We start from the raw sequence: 21,559 nt of genomic DNA on the forward strand, positions 1-21,559 counted from the left end.
AGTATTTAAAACGTACTTTCTCTTAAAATCCATGAACTCACGCACATAACCTGCAGGCATAAACTCTCCCCTACCCTTGTACACCAGAAAAACCAAACTCCGAATCCCCCATTACTTAAAGCTTGCTAACATGGTTTACTTCTCTTATCATCACTCAAGGGGCAGGAGAAATACGGCACAAGCGAGGGACCTTTGTGCTACAGCCAGTACCAAAATAGCTTTCTCCTTGCCAAGTTAATACTTCTAGATTATAAAATTATGTTTTCAGAAGCAAAATGAGACAAACAGTCAGCCTTTGTGAAATGCAGAAGCAAGGCAGCCATATGGCAATCAGCAAATGACACTCTCCTACAGGTCCATTTTGTATTTCAGTCTACAATGAGCTTAATATAGGCTTAAAGAAACTAAAAATATTTAGAATTGTAATTTTGACATGAAGTACTCTAGCTATGTAATTTTAACATAAATATGGAGTTTATTTAACTCTAAAGTCAACAGATGGTATTTAAGTTAAGTTGGCTTTTTTTTTTTTATATAGGAACTCTAAAAACAGCAATCAACTGCCTTACTGGATTTTCAGCTGCTGAATGTCAACATTTTACCCAGAAAATATTAAATACTGCAAGCTAATAAGGAAGGAGAGGTTGTCTGGCCTTATAATTACTCATAATTACCCATCAACCTTTACATGTATTAACAGCAGCTATGTTTGTTTGAAGAATCCCAATAGATTTATGAGACCAGTAGCTCAGATGGCTTCTACCAGCACAGCTAACACCTGTGACTTCCCACATCGAGATGCAACGCCTGAGAATCCTCTACTCTGTGTAGTTGCTTCAAGGGTCCCATTTTTATGCTGTTACCACCCAAAATGCCCACGTAGAGCACTACTACAATTAGCACAGGTTAACGACAAACGCTTCAGGGGCTACCATGACTCTAACCCAGTATCATACATACCAGTATTGGGACACACAGACCTTGAACAGCATGTTGTCATAAATCAGAGGATGTTTAAAGAGTTAGGGCTCAGTGAATGTCTCAAAAGGAGACTTGTATACTGATTTCTATAGACTTTCTTGGTGTCTCCTTGTTAACTACGTCAAGTTGATTGGAAATACTTATTTAAAACAGTATGAATGAGAGTGTTGATGATCAACAGCAGCCTAAACATGAATACTTACGTGCAGTTTATTGAGTAGCACGGCATCTGTTGTGCTGTTAGCTCCTGGCTTTGCCGCTTTCCAGAACTGCTTTTGAGCAGAGTACCGGTTCATAGGACACAGTTTGAACAGGCAATCTATAAAAACAGATCAAAACCAGAAAGATTGCTTCAACTATTCGTAATTATCTGGATTTTTGCTGCTAACATTGTCCAAATATTCCAGCAGCAAGGGAAGGTTTATAAACAAATTCCAAAAAGCTCTTGATCAGACAAATGCTTTTTTGAGCAACAGGAATGCTGCCCCATGAATGATAAAAATTAACTGTTGCTGCCAAACATCTGATGCAAAACCAGAAAATTTATAACTTGTCCCAGTCAAAAATGCTACCATACTAAAATGGTAACACATTTCAATGCTTTCCCAGGCAAACAGATATGTTTTACACACTTTCAACTTCTAGTTTTTCTACTTTAGCAGGTATGCTACTTCACACAACTGATGTTAAGTTGGAAGCTTTGGGGGTTTTGTTTGTTTGGTTTTTTGTTGTTTTTGTTTTATTTTCTCCTGTTGTTTGTTCAGTTTTTAAATCAAATCGCTTCTGGTGCTAGGTAAAATGAGGCACAAAGAATTGGAGAAACTCACCTAATAAAGTAGCAGCAGCATAAAATACCCGCAAACAACAGCATGCACAAGCACAGACAGACATTCGAGGTAACAGTAAACCCCTCAGGGTGTCAGGTTCTTTACCCAGTCCATCGACACAGTTTATTTAACATTCTGCCTGGCAAAAGCCAGGAATTACAGCTCATTAGTCTTATTAAAAATACATTTTTATATTAAAGAGATGCTAACTTATCAGTAATAAAACCAAATTAGCTGCGTTTACTATTTTCCCTCTTCTCTGTTGCTAAGCAACGGAACACGCAAAAAAATAAATTAAGCCATTCAAAGACAGTGCCTAAAGTAGCAGCTTAGAAGTTTAAACCAAGTGCCCAAGAAGCCAGAAGGCTGCTCCCAGCGCCTCTTTGGCAACGGCCGGGACGCAAGGTCTCAGGTCTCCAATTCACACGGTGCTTCCCGAGGCTCCTGGTGTGCTCTTGCCAGCAAGCACCGCAAGCTGAGGAGAGACCGACCCGGGGGTTTTACCGTCACTGCCTGAAAAGCCCAGCTGCTTATGGGCTACCTTGCCAAGAGACACATTGGATGGATGTCAACCAAAAAGGGAAAAACCCTGCACTGAAGACAAGCCATTTCAGCTCTGTCAGAGGTTAAAGTTGCTGAAGGGCTGAGCCCCGCTAGAGACAGATCTTGGTAATTTTACCTCGGGATGCTGTTTGAGATGGACACCTTCGCTCTTTTCATGCCTTCCCTAAAGACAAGGCCCGTTTGATGTCATTCTGCCTGCCTGTCTAACCCATCCTCAAAGCACCGTTAGAGCACACCAGGCAACATCAAACGCCTTTCACAGAAGGACAAAGGTCTGTCTTAAACTAAATCCCCTTCTAACAGGGTGAAGCACTAGTGGTGGACTGTCGTTTCATCTCAGAGTGAGCCACCGACTGCCAAATGGGCTGATCAACTCGTCCCAAACCACCACGGCCATTCCTGCAGCCTGCTTAGCTGGTGGCCCGGTATACCAGCAGCGGATACAGTAGGGGCTGGGTATGGCACTGGGGATCTCTATGAGTGACACATACTGGGGAAGGAGAAAAAGAGCTGAGGGTATCTGGAAGGAAATTTAATTGCACCTATCCAGAAATACTCACCTCCACTTTGACATTACCAGCTTATAGCTTCTGAACAAACAAGAAAAGTGGAAGATGAAGTACAAACCACACTTTCCAGTTTGCTCTCTTCAACGTATTTTTCATTTACATAAAGATGATTCACAGAGATCGACAGCACAGAATAGATTCAAAAAGCCACTGCAGGCTGGCACTTTAAGCTAAGACTATGCATGGTAAGCAACACACCAGTTATAAAATTTTCTATTTTTGCTTAAACCATCAGTTCACACAATGACAGCAATTAACACACAGAACTGTATAGAAGAATTAATTGTATGCTACATTTAGTCACAGTGCAAGTGTACTTTTTCTCATCCTTTTCAGTCAAGAAAGTTGTCAAGTTAGGCTTAACTTCTAAATTATTAACTGCAAGCAACCCCCTCTCTTCCCTGCAGCACGAGGGAGACATCTACAAGTGTACGACCTTGTTCAACACAGGAAGGGAAAACATACTGTGTTTTTCTTAGGTTTTCTTCCTAGCTACAAAGTTACCAAGCTACAGATCTAAAACAAACAATGAAAAGCACCCAACTTTTTTTTCCTAATGTTTGTTCTATGAAAAGTATATCTTAAGTGGTTGAGGAGTTAAACTCGGCCTTATTCACCTTAATATGACCATCAGAGGCTGGTTAGTACTGAATGTATTTTGCCATGGGTCAAGCTACATAAACTTTATGGCCAGAAGACTTTTAGATCTCCAGATTCCATGGGCTTATATGTTTACAGAACTCAGCACGCAAGGATGCGCTAGCTGAGTACCATCATGGTCAGCAACCTGCAACCCACAGGAGTGATGATTGTGCAAGAAAAACCAGCTACTTGTCAGACACTATACTTAGGGAAGTTACGTCTATTTCTAACCGATCCAAAATGAAGCCAAAGCAGCTGAAACAATCACCTACCTTCTCTAATCATGGATTCAAGCAGTTTTAGCCACATAGGAAAGGTGATAAATAAAGTTATTACTGCAAAGTAACTACACCTTATTGTACACTGTTGAATATTAACCATGAAGGAATGCACGTTCTTATCAGATCTTCATGATACACAGTGAAAAATGGCAGAATCACACACTGAGTAAGTATAAAAATAAAACACTATGCAACTGCTGATGCAATGATGACACATCATCAAGCCTGAACACCAAACAAAGGTTCTGCAGGAAAAAGTGATTGCATAATTGTATATTATCCCATCACGCACGTGGATGATGAATGAGCGTTATATGGACATGTACTAAATGTGCATTTCAATGCTTCCAAGCTAAATCCTGTTCTTTCATCAGCAATTGCTTTGCATCTAATAAAGTGGACTGAGTAAGCCCGTAATTGCCCCACGTGGTACATTAATGCTCTCACTGTTTGGACATTTAGATCCCCATATGGGCCTCTGCCACCAGCAGCTCAACAATATTGTCAGTGATGTTTGGTTATCCTCTGCACATACCAGCATCACAGAGGAACAGTCAAAATCAAGGATCCTGGAAATACTAGAAAATTCCGTGTTCCGAAGTATTATGGGGTACAACAAAAAGAGAAACTTGCCAGCTACATTACCCCAACTGCAATTCCTTCTACTCCATGCTTTTCATTTTCTCTTCTCTCCCTTTTCCATTCCCTTCTCTTGTACTAGACCTTGCTCCCTTCCTACCCAGTCACAGTCTCCAAACTTCCAACCTCTCCTGCCAGCCCAAGCCCAACCAGTTAAGATTCCCTGCTTCCATCCCAATTAATTTATTTTGCCCCCCAGTAATTGATTAATCCACTCCTCCTCTTTTCCCCACATGACAGCAATGTACAGGTCTCCACCTAATACTCTGGGAGGGATTATGTTTTGCCCAGACAATCATCATCCCCCAAGGTTTCCCAGCTTCTTCATCCAAGGCACCTTATACTCCCAAGGCATAAGGAACCAGAATGTTACAAAGAAAAGGCTGGGCTTTTTTCCTTAACCATCACCACGGGATTTTGCCAATCACTTTTTAGGAACACAGACCTATCTTTAAAAACATATCTGGGAAAAGTACCTGGAGAAAAACAAACAAACAAACAAACCCCAGCCAAAACAACAAAACTTACAAACATCAGGTTGGAAAAGTATTCACTAACGGAAACTTTTAGCTAACCTTAAGTCTCTGCAGCTCTTCTACCTCCCTCCTGTAGTGAACAAGAACAACGTTGCGTGGGTCAGCTAAGCTGCTGCTGGGCAAGTGAAAATTATTCTACCCCTATACTGTATTTAGAGGTCAGTCCCTCTAAAGGTGTAACAGCATCTGGGCTCACAGATGCAGGACCCGATTTAAGAAACGGACCATCGCTGGTCCACACACCATAAGCTCAGCAAGCTCCCTCTGGGGCTGCCCCATGACAGCCGGCTTGCTGCCTACCCCTGTCCTGTTCTACCTGTCAGGTTCAATTCGATCAGGTACGCATAATTTTTGCTTTCATAGCAAAATGGAAAACTTGACCAGACTGGTTTTTTTCTTTCCTTTTTTAAAATGGACTCTGTTGCATGGGAATTTAAGTAGCATTTAGGTAGTACGTTAGTAAGATTATTATAAAATATAATGCAAGACTTGTCCAAAATTGCAAATACCCACTAACTTGAAAGAGGATGGAATGATTTGGAGAAACAAGTAGCGTGTTTCAGAGCCCACTCAAGATACAATCACCTTCTTTCACACCAAGCTGCCTAGAAATATGGAATCAAACATTACCTATGCAATTCCTGATTGCTGACTGATTGGGGCATTAAGTGATGTTACCACGTCAACGCTACCCTCGGTGTACAAAGACAGCTCGGGAAGTTGCTAAACTGACACTGCCGACATCCAAACTCTTTGTGGTGCCTTTGCTGGGTGACAGCTGGACACTAGCCACTATTAAAACTTTCCATCTTTGCTACTTTCAGAGATCAGCTCAGATCAGTTCTGCGTTGCAGTGGGCAATTTTTCTCACTCTGCCATTCTCTAGTGTGCTCGTTTCTAAATGATCTGGAAGTACTTTTAGCTTCAGCCAGGCTGGTTGTGTAATACATCACTCATCATTTTTTCCAAATCTCCCCTGGCTATTTTAAGCATTTAGCAGAAAGTCTTCACCAACTTTTCTGCAGTTAGAGAAAGCATGCATCAAAAATTTTGTTGGCAACAAAAAGGTGTGTCATTATTTCATTTTTTAAACACAGATCCAGACTTCACAAAATGCCAACTGGAGAAAGGTAAGAGTCAAGAAAAATTATTCCCTCTCTCAAAAATCATACTTCAGAGTACTTTCAGATGAGGGAAGACTATAAAGATGAAGATATTTAAATAACTCACAAAACCCACTGAATATTTAACACCAACACAGCTGTTTCTTCGTTACTTGGAAAAAACCAAACTTCTTTTTGCGCAGCGATACTAAAATTAAAAGAAAATTAGCAATTCCCTGTTGAAATTTAGCAGTTTCTCTTCAGACATTTCTAAACTTGGATACCTGATATTTCCCCGAGGCCAAAGCCTGCTCACAGTAGAGAATAAATATAAGGATAGTATTTTTTAATTTTTATTTCAAATATAAAAAATAGCAGCAAAGAGAAGAAGTAACATAGCTGGCAATGGTGGAAATACAGCAAATCAAAGTTCTTGACTCTGTATTTATGCAAGTTGCACAGCTTGCACACTCACAAGGATGATAACACTCCACAGGATGAAGAGATTATTTATTTAAAGACAAAATGAAGACCTCTTTTGTGTTTAAGTGAAATATTTTCATGCAGGAGGCATACCAAATAATACAAAATGCATATATTCAATCACAGGCAAGTTTCACCTCCTCAGAAGCCCTTGGATTACTACAGCGTCTATTTCTATACCTGTTCCTTCTGAGGTTTCAAATGAAAAGATGACAGCCTAAGAGGTTCAAAGAGTATAGAACAAAAGCGGCTACAGAAATGTGTTGATTATTAATCATTCCTGCATTTCCATAAAGAGGGAGGGGAAAAAAAAATCAACCTGATTCTACTGAAATTACTGTCTTTGTGATGAGAAGACATCCTTTCATTTTCAATTTGCAGTGAACAAGCTTTGCTGGGAGCACAGCAACTCATTTCAAAACACGTATTTTGTCAGGATGCACACACTAAACACTTGACCTGCTGTCCCGGAGGAGCCCACTCCATCCGCAGCTCCAGCAAAACAAGAGAAGAAACCTGAACCGTACACATTCAGCCCCATGGAAGAAGACAGCTGAAGTCAAATCTCACATTGCCAACAGTTCAGCCATGCCACAAGTGGGGAAAATTTAAGGGCAGGTGAGAAGGGCATTTGTATTCCAAGCCCAAAGATCTTGCCACAATCACACGTGCCACTGCAAAGCAATCCAATCGTTTAGGATTGAAGTGCTGAACTAATTACATGACAAAATATATTAGAGGTTGCTGCTGCTGTGAAGTCTGTTACCTCCCTTCTGCATGCTGCTGCATCGTGCCTGTTTCAAGGGCTTTCAATGCTTTTCTTTTTAAAGCAGAATAAAGGAGGAAAATCACCCCTGCAACCAACATTTAAATGGAGACCCTGCAAAATTTATGATCTAAATATATTTTCATTTTTATGTTAAAATAGCCACCCTCAATTCGGATCTGTAGGATGTGAGGATAACCACCCTCTTGCCATTGTACTCATCTATGCATAATTCTACCAATGGAAATCGTTACTTCATTTTTTCAAGCTGTAACAACATAGGAAATAATGTAATTGTTATTAACTTACAGCTGATGTATCAAACCAAACAAAGGGAGAAGACTGCAACAGCAATTTCAGAGAGTGAAAAATTATATGCCTGAGAGCTGGACACTGAATATCACTGCCTACTAAATCAACAGTATTCATTCATGCAATGTTAATTAAAAAGCAATGGCTTTTTGAACACATAACAAATTAGCATATGACTCCATACAATGTTGTTAGTAACTTTACAATAATACACACAGCATTTTAGACATATTGAAATTTACTGTGGGATAAGGCTGTCCTTCAGCGAACACTGAGCAAGACAACTTTATTCCAACAAGGCAGAGCAAACACATAGCTCCCCACTTGCAAGGAAAATTACCTCGTGAGGCTCTGGACACACTGCCACGTCTCAGGGTAAATTAAGAATCAAAGCACTGACAACTCACAACAGTACAAGCAAACACCCTCCAAAGCCCTCAAGACCACAATGGTAGCAAAGTGCCCAAAAAACTGCTGAAAGACTAACATGAGAAACACACCTTTAAGTAAACATCTTAGGTACCAAAGAGTTCAGAATACACCAGTGTTTGTTTTATTTCTGCATGTAACCTCTTTGGTCTCCTTCAAAAAGAAAACTGCTACTCGAAGAAAGAGAAATATTTAGACACTGGATATACAGGCAGTTCCAAAAGGAAACATTTGCAGGAAAGACCAGATTCGTTTTTCAATCTCTGGTACAAGTAACACTGAGTGAGGATGCTTCATGAAAACGCAAAGCCAGAAGGGATAGCAAGACAAGTAGAACGAAACAAATACGGATGCATTTAACTAAAATGTATCCCATTTGACATCTAGGGGTCAGGTTAAAGAATGCAGGAAAACTGGCAGCCTCCTTGTTGCTGAGATGTGGCACCGCGACAGATAACTCGTCCCTGGATGGGCAATACACAGGGCTACAAGAGATCTGTGAAGACAAAAACCGCACCGAGTTGCCTCAGAGAAAACTGTTAAGCACAGAGAGAGAACGCGCCAGGTATCCTTGAAAGCATTAAGGAACAGGTCTAATTTATGGACACAAAGGGTAACTGAGACTGAGAGAAGACACTTAAGAATAATCTCCCGAACCTTTAGAAAAAGTCAAAGCACCATGACGGCTCCTGGATAGTAACAAATACAAGCCAGAAAAAAACCTCTTCATGTTGAGGAGAGGCAAAAAGGAAAGAGAAGGTAAAAAAAAACCCCACTCTCAAGAGAAGAGTTCACAACTGCACACATTAATTTGAGCTAACCCAGGATCTCAAGAAAGCTACTGGTTGCAGTGAGTGTTTTTACTCCCTTAGCTCATCCCTGTCTTTGGTCCAGTACGGAAACAAATTCTAGACTAGAGGCAAACCTTGCCAAGAGGCAAGTCCAGAGGCCAGCCCCTTCCCTCTCCCACCAGTACAGAAAATCAAGTTTTACACACCACAGGGAGAAGAATTCCTACTGTATGTGAAGGGAGTTCAGCACACTAAAGTGCGTAAGCGTTGCAGAAGCATTTTTAAGTAAACTGTCGTGGCTTTAGCCTTTGTCCCAGCCTTGAGAGCTGTATTCTTAACTCAGGAAGCTATCTCCTATCTCCTTTTTAATAGTTTCCATGATAAATCTCCCCACGAGGCCCTAAAACCCAAGTCTCAGAACATGAACCCAGGGACATTGTTCCTCAAAATCTGCAGGTCTTTTCTGTCTACATGGGTAGCATTCTACCCCAGCACTAAGCCAAAGTGTATTCATCCGCTGCCTGTATTTCATTTTATTTTGACTGCTCGCCCCTTGAATTTCATTTTCACATTTGCTTCTTCACTTGTTCCTGCTTTTCCAGAATAAAGTTCCTGCTCAAAACGGGTGAGGAAGTGGGGGCAGGAGGAAGGGAATGGCTGGGACAGACCCAGCACAGGAACAACAAGAAACATCAAATTTCAAACACCCTCTGAAAGAGTCAGTGTGAGCAGTATGGAAAGAACACGGTTGTGCTATTAGACAGAGCTGACATGACTGAACAGCATAATCAAAGTCATTTCTATTTAAGAATGTTTTGCTTGCATGTCATAAGAAACAAGCCACCACAGCATCACGAGAAACAAAAGGCAAATATTTCAGCTGTTCAATAAAGCAACTCTATTTTCTGCTTTCAAATGCACTTTGCTTAAAGAAAACCCACATCACCAAAAAATAAGATATAGGGAAGTTAAATAAATATTTTATAATATTAATGAAGTCTAAGTTGGAAGAACTGAAGAAATAATAAAACTGAATTCAGTGCTTTAATTCTTCTTACGCTAATGAAGTGCTTAGGATCCCTTGCCTGAAACGCTTATTTGTTTCTTTCCTTCTCCTCCAAGTGCCCTTTTCCCAAACTGCCCCACTGCCTCCCGCAGAACTGCCGATACCACCGGTTCGCAGGACTGGCAAAACCTTAGGAAGCTGACATAGCTCATCCCTCCCTCCCAAAGGCAGAGCTAACTATGCCTGCTCCATTCCTGACATAACTCCAGAAGCCACCTATTCCAGCGCTCCACGGTTTCTGTATCTAACCTATTTATTTTTACAATTTAAGCCCATTACTTCTTGCCCTCTCCATGCAGGCATGCAGAAAGGAACTTCTCCCTCTCCCAGCAATATCTGCAGGCTCTTCTGCCCCTGTCCCACAGCTACTGGGATGCAACACTAATCAGTCTTGTGCCTGACCATTACCCTCCTCTGGATTTTCTTTAGTTGGCTCATATCTTTCTGGAAGTATGAGGTGCAGTACTAAACAAGATACTTCACTTGAGGCTCTGCCAGGACATAAAATTGGAAAAAATAATTACTATGTCTTTTGGCAATGTTACTTTTTATATATTCCAAGGCAGCAATTGCACTTTTTGTAACAGCACAGCATCGACGACTCCTATTCAAGCTGTGACTCCTGCAATCACCACGTCCTTTCCTACCGCACTGCCACGTGTGCCCATCCTCCTCCTCCTCTCTGGACGCAGTCAACTAAGTGCAGTCTTTGACATATGCTCCCACTGAACCACAACACCATTTTTCAGATCATTTCTTCCCCTTTCAGGGTAATTCTGAGTGAATTCCCAAGTCGTCGTCTTCTCTGTGGAGCTCACAGAGGACAGTCGGCTGTGAAAAATGCAGTTACCGGCACCGTGGCAGCAGATACCCAGTGCTACACTGGCAGTAGCAGACAGCATCCGTAAGGCATGTGCTGTCACACAGATGTTCAGACTTCCAGTAAACTGGCTATAGATGGACTTGCACAGCACTATTTGAAGAGCTTAGCAAAGCAAAGATAGATTAAAAAAACCCAGACCTGCTTTAATTATAGGAATCACCACCCTGGAGTTGAACAGAACAGAGTCATGCTGCTGAACTGTGCTGCACTCCCAGGCAAACAGTAAAACACCAGTGTCCACATCTGTTTTCTGAATCTGAAAGCTTTATTCCTTGCTTTCTGTTCCTAGGCTTGGCTTGAGTCTTTCACCTCACTTACTGAGGCCCTCTCCCTTTCCCTACTTTAAACAGCCACCATCCTTTTGGCAGGGGACCAGAGATGCTCTTGCTGAAGCCTACGAAATGATGCTACTCAGTCTGTCCAAGTTCACTCCGCCGCTGTACGCCACTCCCCTTCTCAGGAAGGGAGCACAGAAGACGTCAACAAATCATGCAGCTAATTAAAATTTGGCCGAGTCCTCCATAACGTAGTCTTAGCACTGAAGATCGCACTCTGGTTGTCATTTTAAAAAGTAGATTATGCTGACAAGGTATATATATATGCTGTAAACACAAGTGCTGCCATATATTGCCTCTGCGCAAATTGTCTGCAGCAGCATACCAGTGTGTTACAGCAGAGAGTAAAACACTTCAAGCACTTCTAAAAAGCACAATATTCCAGTTTGACAACACTGAAGAGTTAAGCTATGCCAGTATGGCTGCTGAAACACAATCTATAGCTTTAGAGATCAAAAAAGAAAGTGGAAAATAGTCCCTAAACTAGTAAAACAGCCCCTTCCAGGAAAAGCTTAAGAGCACTGCTTTACCAAATAAGGCAAGTGAGAGCTGGAAGCCAAAGCAGCAAAACCATGCTGTATTAAAAAAGCCAGACAGCTGGATAATAGAAATGTGAATAAGCCAGCTTCACTAGACCGGATTGCAAATGGGAAGAACAAATGTTCAGCGACCATGAGCGGAAGCAGAGCCTGCCAGCAGAGGCCTGAAGGCATTTATCCCAGCCGGCAGGAGCCGACAGCACATTCTTACTGGAGTTTGGGTTTGGTTTTTTTTTTTTTGTTTTTTTTTTAATGCAATGCAATGCCATAATTCTAAATACTCAACGGCATCACCATAGATTATGTCTGGAAAGAGATGCTCATGGGGCACTTACCATCACCTGAAGTGCTTGGCACTTGAGTGCAGTGAGCACGCAAAAGCAAAAAACTAAATCCTAAAAATGCACTGTGTATCCCAGAGCGACACACTTTTCACCCTGCTGTATAGACCTGCCAATACGCTACTAGACGAGGACAAGCACAATGGTGGAGCTGTTAAAGAGAATACTGTCAATTATTCAACTTCAAAAGTTGGGGGTTTTATTCTCTTTTTTTTTTTCTTTGTTTTTAAAAAAAACAAGACTGTCATCCAATTTATTTTAGCCTGCTTTACTACCCCATTATCTTCCAGAAAAAAAGAAGCAGAACATGCTATCATCCATCTCTAAGGAAATGTTTCATCCAGGCTCCAAGTGTAAGCCTTTTGCAGAAATAAACCCTCCGTTAACTTGGGTGTCTATTTCCCAATGGACACAGCAGCTTCTAGAACTCCTCGGTTTATCACAGCTGATTATGGCCCTGGAGAACAGATTGTAAGGGCCTGCGACAGGAACAACAAAACTTCATAGAATAAATCAAGGAGTTAAAACACAGCTGTAAAGGAAACCATTGGTTTCATTTCTTTAACTTCTTAGCCAACCATTCAGCAAACCAAGAAGCTTGGTTTTAGGTGCTGTAATTTCACATGACAATGCTTGCCTTATTTCCCTGAAATCCTTGAGACAGAGCAACCAAAAAATGCTGCTACCACAGTAAGAACACGCGAGTGACGGACCTCAAGGCTTCTATCCCCCCCTCAGAACCGCTGTACCAGCCAAAGTGCACCCTGCGCCACGCTCTCGGGTGCTCCACTTCTGCAATGCTTGGCTTTCTCATTTGCACTCCCTCTCTGACCGGCACTCTACCAAGGCCAAGCAAGGAGCATCCACCTCTGCGTTCAATCCCAACCGCGGCTCGCTTCCTAAGCCAATTTACCTTCAAGAACACAATATTTACCAGTCATTGAATTTCAAAGCCTATTAATTGTTGCCTTCTCTGAGCGTGTGAATCAACAGATCCATTCATTTCAGTCCCCTCTCCTGCCAGCTGCAAAAAGATGAGCAAATCTGTACATTAGCGTGGCATTTGACAGTCGCAGCTGGGAGGCCTTCACAGCCACCCATAATCAACTGAAAAAGAGGATGGGGCAAAAAAAAGTGATGATTAAACCTTTACCTCGCTCTCACTACAGCATTGAAAGTTTTTCCTTAACACTGAGACTCATGCATTTTCCCAGCCTTTAACTGGTCCTTGTGATGGCACTGTAAGAAGCCCTCAGACCATAACCACCATGCATCAAGGCATTTGCATTGCCAGGGGAACCACCAAAAAAAGGACTGTGTGTTACCACCTTGCCCTCAGGGCATGATCACTGCCACCACAACATACATCCCCATCTGTATTTGTTTCTGAAAAGTCTAGAGAAAATAAATTTATTCAAACCACTTAGTGCTACCTCCATTTTGAAAATTTTCTTTTCCATAAAGAACAATAATTAGGCATTTTCAATGTTTTAAGTCATCTTTCAAGCTGCCTTATTGACATAATGGTAACATATCAATCACTGCAGAAGAAAGCTGGATTCAAAAGTGATGGATGGGCTGGTGAGAGCTATCAAATAACACCAGCTGCACCACTGTCGGAACACATCCTACACTCATATCCGCACAGAGTCAGCAAAGAGAATCATCTCAGATCACAAATACCACCTTTGTCAGTAGCCTTGAAGCAGCAATAACCTTCGCAGTTCAGAAAAATGCACTGAAGTCCTCTTTTAACATTGTCCGCTCCTGTCCCTTCTCTTCGTTTCAATCACTGCTTTTTTTTTCAATTATTATTGGTATCATAATTGGATTGAAACCGTTTTCTGGTTGCGTCAGGTGGTCCAGTCTCTACTTCCAGATCTATGTCAGGTTTATGCCCTGATTTTCAGGATTTCAGGTTTCAGATTAATTTAATCAGGTTTCAGATTAATTTTCCATTTCTACACAAGATCTTGGCATTCAGAAACAGCAGAAGCAACTAAAAAAACCCAATTATATCCAATAGATTTGATAATATTGATTTGCAACTGTTGGTCTGCAGAGTGGGACGGAGGCACAGTGCAGGCAGATGAAATCCTTGGGTGGGGAGATGCTGGGACAGCTTGAAATGGCAACCGACAGCCAAGGCAGCCCCAAACACGGACCAAACAGCATTCAGAGGCAGGACCTAACGCCGCTGGCTTCACGGATGTGATGGAGTGTTTTAAAAATTACCACAGCTCTCCTGTTCCACTGTAAATTTAACAGAAGTTCACAAGAACTACATCAAGGGTGACATCTAAACAGTGTAGTTTCACCTGTTACAGTGCCAGCTGCCATTTTCAACCACTAAAAAATGGCCCTTGGCACCGACAGCTCCAAGAGCTCTCAACGCACCATCCTATGCCAGCTCTCCCATGGAGGAGGTCTGAAACAATGCTTTCTAGATTTATGACTTCAGAGGAAAGTTGTGGTAGTAAAAGGTAGCACTTGACTACGTTACTCATCTGTAGACCCCAGGAACAGTTTTTACCCACAACAATTTTAATACATGCTTTTGGAAAAGCAAGTACACCAACTTCTTGAACCAACAAGCGACTCTCATACAATAAACTAGACACGCGTTATGAAAGATGGATTGCAAGTATTTTTGACACTAGAGATAGATTTGGCCTGGGAGTTCAGAAATAAAGACTCTTTCAGCAAATCGTAAGTGAAACCCGGACACTGATGCTATCCAAAGGCTTAATCACGGGAAGTGCCAACTGTACTGATTAAATACTTGGACCTTATTCAAAGATAAGGGATACAAGCAGAACAAAAACTCCCTGAGGTTATCTACGTTATGTGAAACAAAAAACTAAGTGACAAAGATGTGAAAAGTCGATTATCTGTAATTTCCTGAGCTTTTAGATCTGGATGAGCACTTGGGACTTCCCTCATTGACTTTCAATTTTAGTAAGTCACTCAGAGAATGAAAAGGAAGTCTCTAGAAGCAGTAGTTTAAATTCACTTGTCTGCCACGTCTCTGGATTTTTGAAAGGTGAACTTCAAGATAGCGAGCATGCCTTCTCTTTGCCCTTTGAAAATATTCAAAAAGCCTACTACTCTTCCATTGAAATACACGAACTGCACATTACATATTTTCAGGCACTAACCCATTATTTTCTTATTAAAGATCAGAGACATTAATAATACTACACATTAAGAAAGAAGGATTATGAGATTTAACCAAAAGATATTGGCTGGTACAAATTCATATGCAGTGAATTGTATTTCCATGATCTTCTACTGTCATAAAAACAAAGAACAATTAAGGACCTTAAGTGGTCATTAGTGCCTTGCATCCATCCTCCTGCAGTGTGGCAGCACAGGAGCCCTTCCCTATGTGGTTTTCCCCTCTTGGTTATTTAAAAAGCATTGAAGGCTTTTACAAGGTGAAGCCATTTAAAGTATGGTTAAAAACACTACAAAGACTCAGTATTTGAAGAGAAACAGATGAGCTGCTCAAGGAAAGCGTTGGAGAATCGTGTGCACTGCATAGCAGCAAGTTTCTGAGCCAAAACGCTTCTATGACATTGCGAGAGTAATCACATTTTTTTAAAAGGAAATACTGAGGTTGGAAGCACGATGGCAGGTCACAGCACACAACCTGCCAAAGTAAGAATATAACAGAGTTTTTGTATTCCATCCCTGAACTTGCACTACTACAAGCATTGCCAAATCTTATAATTCTCATGCACATTACCTCTACTTCTTTACAGTAACAATTGTCATCAGAAAGCCCACGTTCTCAGACAACCCACATTTGGGGACACAAATGACTGCTAAAATCAGGAACCTTTCAGCCTTCACTTGAGAGCTGCTTGTGGAATACTAATTAACTTCATAAACCCCAACCGGATTGCAGAGAACAAGTTTTTCTTGTCAAACATCCCCATGTGGTACTTTCACTAATAAATACATCCAAATAACTGCTGAGTAGAAGCCTTAAACCATATGCTTGTTTTGTATACAAATCAACTTTTTTTTTTTTTTTGACTGAAAATATTTAAACTGAGGCTGCTGATACATCCACCTGACAGGATGGATCCTTCAGTTCAGCAACGGAACACCCTTTTGCTCTATTCTAATGAAGTTTGATGAAGAAATTATCCCTGCAGTTTCCATTTTGTAAGGTCTATTAGATTTATGATTAAAGTTTTCAGAAATCATTGGAAAATGGTAACAATCACGGGTCAAAATGATTGCAACACTGACAGAGATGCCAGGCATGCAGCAAGAATATCACATCAGACTATCTGCCTTGATCTCTTGGTACTCAGGATTTCCGCTTCCTAATCCATGGGAGCGGTTGAGAAGCACTTCTCGTATCAAACCTGTACTCAACCATCCCCACGACTGACCACTGCCTTACATTTACAAAGAGATAACACGGACAGAAGCAAGCAGAAGGGGTTATCCAATCGCAATAACGGTACCTCGTGTAATTCCACCAGGACATCCAGTCCTGCGCTGTCAATTTGCTGCTCTGTGGGGATACGACCCACAGGAAAAAGTTTCCAAAGCCATGGTAAATCTTAGCCTCAGACAGCGCACAGCTACCCAAAGCGAACTGTAGGAACACCTGGCCTCACGAGACGAGACAAACAAATGTTAATACGCATAGGCAAAAAAATCTGGCGAGGTCACAAGCATATTGCAGGTAAAGGAGTGTTAATTATCAGCAAACTTACAGTGCTGGCTACATTAAAAAGTTGCAAAGCACTTTTTTAGAAGTAATACAGTTCTACTGCACAACCTTGAAGGGCTACATCATTAAAAAGCAGTACTTGCTTAAACAATGCATAAAGGCACACAAGATTGCCAAGGCACTCTTGACTAGCAACAAAGGCCCACGAAGCCCATCATGCACGTTAGCTCTGTAACCTCTTCCCTCCCAAGCAGTGCAGAGAAAGCAGATTTCCTTTCTTTGAAAGGCCCACCCTTCCCTACATGCCTTCAAAGCTCTTCCATAACGAATGCACACAATGCTTGACAGCAAGAAGTTCCTAGGATTGTTTGCAAGAGCAGACTTCATGCATTATCCTCCCCCAGTCTTCCTCCCAGCGTGGCCCTAAAGCAGCTGGTTCCTGCCCACTCCCACCCCACGCTCTCCTCCATGGCAACACTTCTGTGTACCAACAGGGAAATACAGAGAAAAATGAATAAGAGATTATTTCTGTGTCCTCAGATCTAGCACCAGCATGATGCTAGTAATCAAGAATCATTGCAAAGTAAGATGTCCACTTCAGCAATTCAGTCACTTGCTTAAATTTTAATCGAGAGGTTGGACTAGCTCCATATGAATCTAAAAAGCCCAACCTGACAGCTGGTTGTGCCACAGACTTATAAGCACAGAAAACCCACACAGGATGCTGCCTGACGAAGCTCAATCTCAAGACTATTAAAGAAGTCATCCTGTAGATCACTACATCTTATGGAAGGGTTCTTCCACTAAACAACTTACATTTCTGAATCACCACAAATATCTGGTCACTATCATTTACTCCTCCTACCACTTTCAAGCTTCCGTCCACTAAATAAGGATAAAAAGACATATTGCAGCCCTATCGCATTGAAGAATAGATTCACGTAGTTTTTTCCTGTACAATCTACTAGTTCTGCTTTATGTGTATTTATACAGGTTTTGCTCAAAAATTCCCTTTGATGTATTCAGAAACATCTCTCACCAGGCCACTCAACTGATTTTGCAAAAGCTCTGTCCAGAACCAACGCTCTCCAAGCCACCCATACCATTCCCAAGCAAAGAGCCTGAGGACATAAAACACAGAACAAGGCAGGTCTTGCCCTCAAGAACGTGTAGTGCTGTACAGAGAAACACAGAAGAATTTATCTGAGGTCTCAACCAGAGAGACAAGATATTCACATTGATGCATGCAAGGATGTCCATGGGCTACGCTGAAGGTGCCATCTGACCAGCACACAGATCTGAGGAGGCCAAAGCACTATAGGAGGAACTGTTCATTTCTTCAAGTTAACTGATTCAATCCAAAAAATATCCAAGGAACATTTTCAGTCCATCAGAAGAGATCAGCATAATCCAGTATTATACCGCAATAAACATTAGATAGCACTCTTTCTGGAACAGTCACTTTCAAATGTGGAAAAAACCTCTCGTTATAAACTTACCTTTGCATTTGCAAAATAATAAATATTTATAAACAAATGTTCTCCTTTCTACTTACCAATATCAGGGTATTATGCCTTTATACTTCTTTAAAAATCTAAATATTTAAAGTATGTTTAAACTTAGCATAGTGCAAGAGATACTTCCAATAAAGTATCCACCAATAAAAAACATTTTTGGGGGTGGGAGAAAATCTTAGGGCTTCCAACATGAGCCACAGGCTAACTGAACAGATCCTCGAAGTAGCCGAGTCACTGTGGTTTTCTGAAAGGAGTCTTTAACCGTGACTTGAAGGAAGGAACGTTAAGTGACAGGCACTTCAAAAATCTCTGAAAGAAGTTACCCAGTTTTTAAGTCTAAGGCTGCGTCTAAGGCTGCAACTCATTTTCCTGACACTTCCCTCCCCCCTCCTTTTTTTGGGGTTTGGCTTTTTTTGTTGTTTTGGGTTTTTTTTAAGTACTTTGATGTCTAGTTCCCAACACAATGTTTAACTTTAATCCTGTATTAGCCCTAATTTAGAGCCTGCACGAATATCCCATTGCTCGTCAGAGTAGTTCACTGTTTGGGATCAGACCGCGCTGTCTCAAAGGTACTTCTCTAAGTCAGGACTCCCAGCACTTCTGCATCCATACCGAGTAAAAAGGCCTGTGGCAATGGACTTGGGTGACTAATCGGAGGTTTTAGTAAAACCTCAAGGTCTTCCCCCCTCCCCTCCAAACTCTACAATTACCACCCCCTCCTCACTACCTCCAAGTGTGGTTTTCCAGCTATGGTAGCTGCAGGGTCATCAAAGCAATGACCAGGTTCACTGTACTTATAAAAACACGGAGGAGAAAAACAAATCCAGAAGTTTCTGCACAGAAAATGTACAATACAGAAATCAGAAAACGTAAACATCAGGAGTACGTGAAGGGAAAGCAAGGTACAGCAAGATGGAATTAATTTTGCCTGCGAAGCAGATATCGCCACTCAAGCCCTTCCCAGCTATCATCAGACAGACGCATTTTAGGCAGCAACAAACCTCAGCAAAAGATCACAAGGATCCTCAATACTGCACAAATGTACGCAAGCTATCAGTTATGAAACCTTTAACACAGAAAGCTGAAAGAAATAGATTTCTGCAAACAGAAATCCTCTCTCTCTGGAAAGTATCTGGAAAAAAAAACCACACCTTTTCTGAAAATTTTTTCTCCCAAGAACTTCTACAGTTTTCTCCACAGTTTTGATTGGTTCTTTTTATCTTCTAAATTTCAGAAAATGAAAAATGTTAATATTTTCATATTCTTTTCAATAAAGGATTCTTGGAGAAGTTACAAGAATAAAATACCTTCTCCAGTTTTATTCTTAACATCCAGTTATTCTCACCAATGTAAAGAACAAGAGTTCCATATGAGCTCCCCATCTTCTCAAAAGCCGGCAAAGGGCTCTCCTCTCTCCCTTCCGCTTCCCATTTAATGGATGCTGGCTTGGGGTGCGGAGGCAGCACAAGTGAATTGTGGCACCCATCCCTCTGGAAACACAGACTGAAATGAGTTTAGCCTCAACACAGCTGCCAGGGTTTCCCTCCATCAGACATCTCAGAGAGGAAAAGCACTAATTACACTTGTTCCCTTTATGGCTTTCTCTGCTACCCATATGCCTTCAAGGTCCTGAAAACTTAGCTTGGAGGATTGCGAAGACTGAAAAACTATGGTGATGGTTGCTGAACTTTCAAGGCAACTTCAGCTAAATACTAAACAAATAAATATGAAAACACCCACTGAATTTTTTGCATCAGATAAAAATTAGAAATTAATGTCATCCTTAATATTAAGATCAAAGGAAGCTGATGTGAAATATTAGTGGATATTCATAATATAAGCTACTACAATTATATAAAATCACCTATAGTGCACTCTCTTCTCTTGTTATTTTTATTTGTGTGTATATATACACACAGATATATACATATATACACACATACACAAGTGAACCTGTAAGGAGACTGTAAGACAAATAAGCTGTTAAAACTCCAAAGAGTTCTCTGCAGACAAATTCTGATCCCAATGCAGAATCATCATCATTCAAGTTTCCCAAATCTTCACAACACACAAAAACTTTAAGCATATGACTGACTGACTGCATATGGAAAAAAATATATTTGGAATTAAATCTTGTAGATCATTTTTGAAGAATCTTCTCCTCATTGTCATTCTCCATGACCAAGGCCATCTGCCTGACAAGGAGTGGGAGGATATAAATTCTTAGCTTATTTTAAAACTTGTCAATGATAACCAAGAACTATCTGTAAAATCTATATTGCCTTCAGCCTTTACCTTCCAATCCCTAAGACGTTAGCTCGTTGGGTGCTGCCATTCCTACTTCAAGAGTATGTACTTCGCAGCAGGGAAAAATTACTCTCCTGTGTATTGCCCAGGACCGAGCACACGTAGGGCACGCTGTCACCATCCCGCTCCCACAGCCCAATGCTCCTACAGCAACCCGCAAAGATACAGTTTTTTGTTTCCCAGGAAGATGTGGTAATTGAGTTACTCATAGCACAGTACCTCAAGTTCTTACCAGCTTTCATTGCCATCACATGAATATGGGATACATTATCTACTTTTTAATCAATACGGAAAATGCACGTTTGAGGGACAGAATTAAATAAGTCAGCACAACCCTGAGAAAAGTTGCATGCACATGTATGCTCCAAAAAGCACCTTTGCTTAATATTGACCTTAAGACATGAATGAGAAGTTAGAGGCACCCGAATGCTTTTGACAAGAACATCTAGCTAAATTAACGTAAAAACGCTGTAGTTGAGAAAGTCGTCTCTGTTTGTGCTGAAACCATTTGCGACCAAGCAAAATCACAAATCCACCACTTGCTTCTTCAGCCTTTCTTTGAAGCCTTTGGTCCCAACTAACAGAAACTTCCAGGCTGGGCTGATGGAGCATTCGCCAGGTCAGTAATGCCACTTCTGCTTTTGGGAGGTGTTTTGAAAAGCACTGAAGTAAATATCCATCTCAGCCGTCTCTCTGGTCAGGCTCAGTATCCCAGCATCACCAGGCTCTAACAATTGCACTTCAGAAGTTTGCAGAGAGGGGACTAAACTTTTCCTCTTTTCCACACAGGTACCAGTTACATTCTAATAATACTGAGATTTATTCTTGTTTCTTTGAAAATAAAACGCCGCTTTATGGCATAAGGAGCGATCATGGACTGGAATCCCTAGCACAAAGCAACCCTTTTGTAGAGAGCCCCCAGCCCTGAGACTGCCAGGCCATGGTCAGCCTGAAC

The 21,559-nt window shown here is 41.3% G+C and overlaps 1 protein-coding gene across 4 annotated transcripts in view; it reads right to left on the reverse strand.

Annotated features, from left to right (window-relative positions):
• The window catches only part of ITPR1 (inositol 1,4,5-trisphosphate receptor, type 1), a 165,107-nt gene that overhangs the window by 127,129 nt on the left and 16,419 nt on the right, over positions 1-21,559 (reverse strand). For all 4 annotated transcript variants that reach the window (XM_009697707.1, XM_009697704.1, XM_009697706.1 and 1 more), the window contains exon 3: positions 1,185-1,300. In XM_009697707.1, the coding sequence (XP_009696009.1) occupies positions 1,185-1,300 (116 nt within the window). The remainder of the gene's footprint in view (positions 1-1,184; positions 1,301-21,559) is intronic.

Source organism: Cariama cristata, unplaced genomic scaffold (genome assembly GCF_000690535.1).
Source record: "Cariama cristata isolate BGI_N322 unplaced genomic scaffold, ASM69053v1 scaffold2973, whole genome shotgun sequence".
Taxonomy (NCBI): domain Eukaryota; kingdom Metazoa; phylum Chordata; class Aves; order Cariamiformes; family Cariamidae; genus Cariama; species Cariama cristata.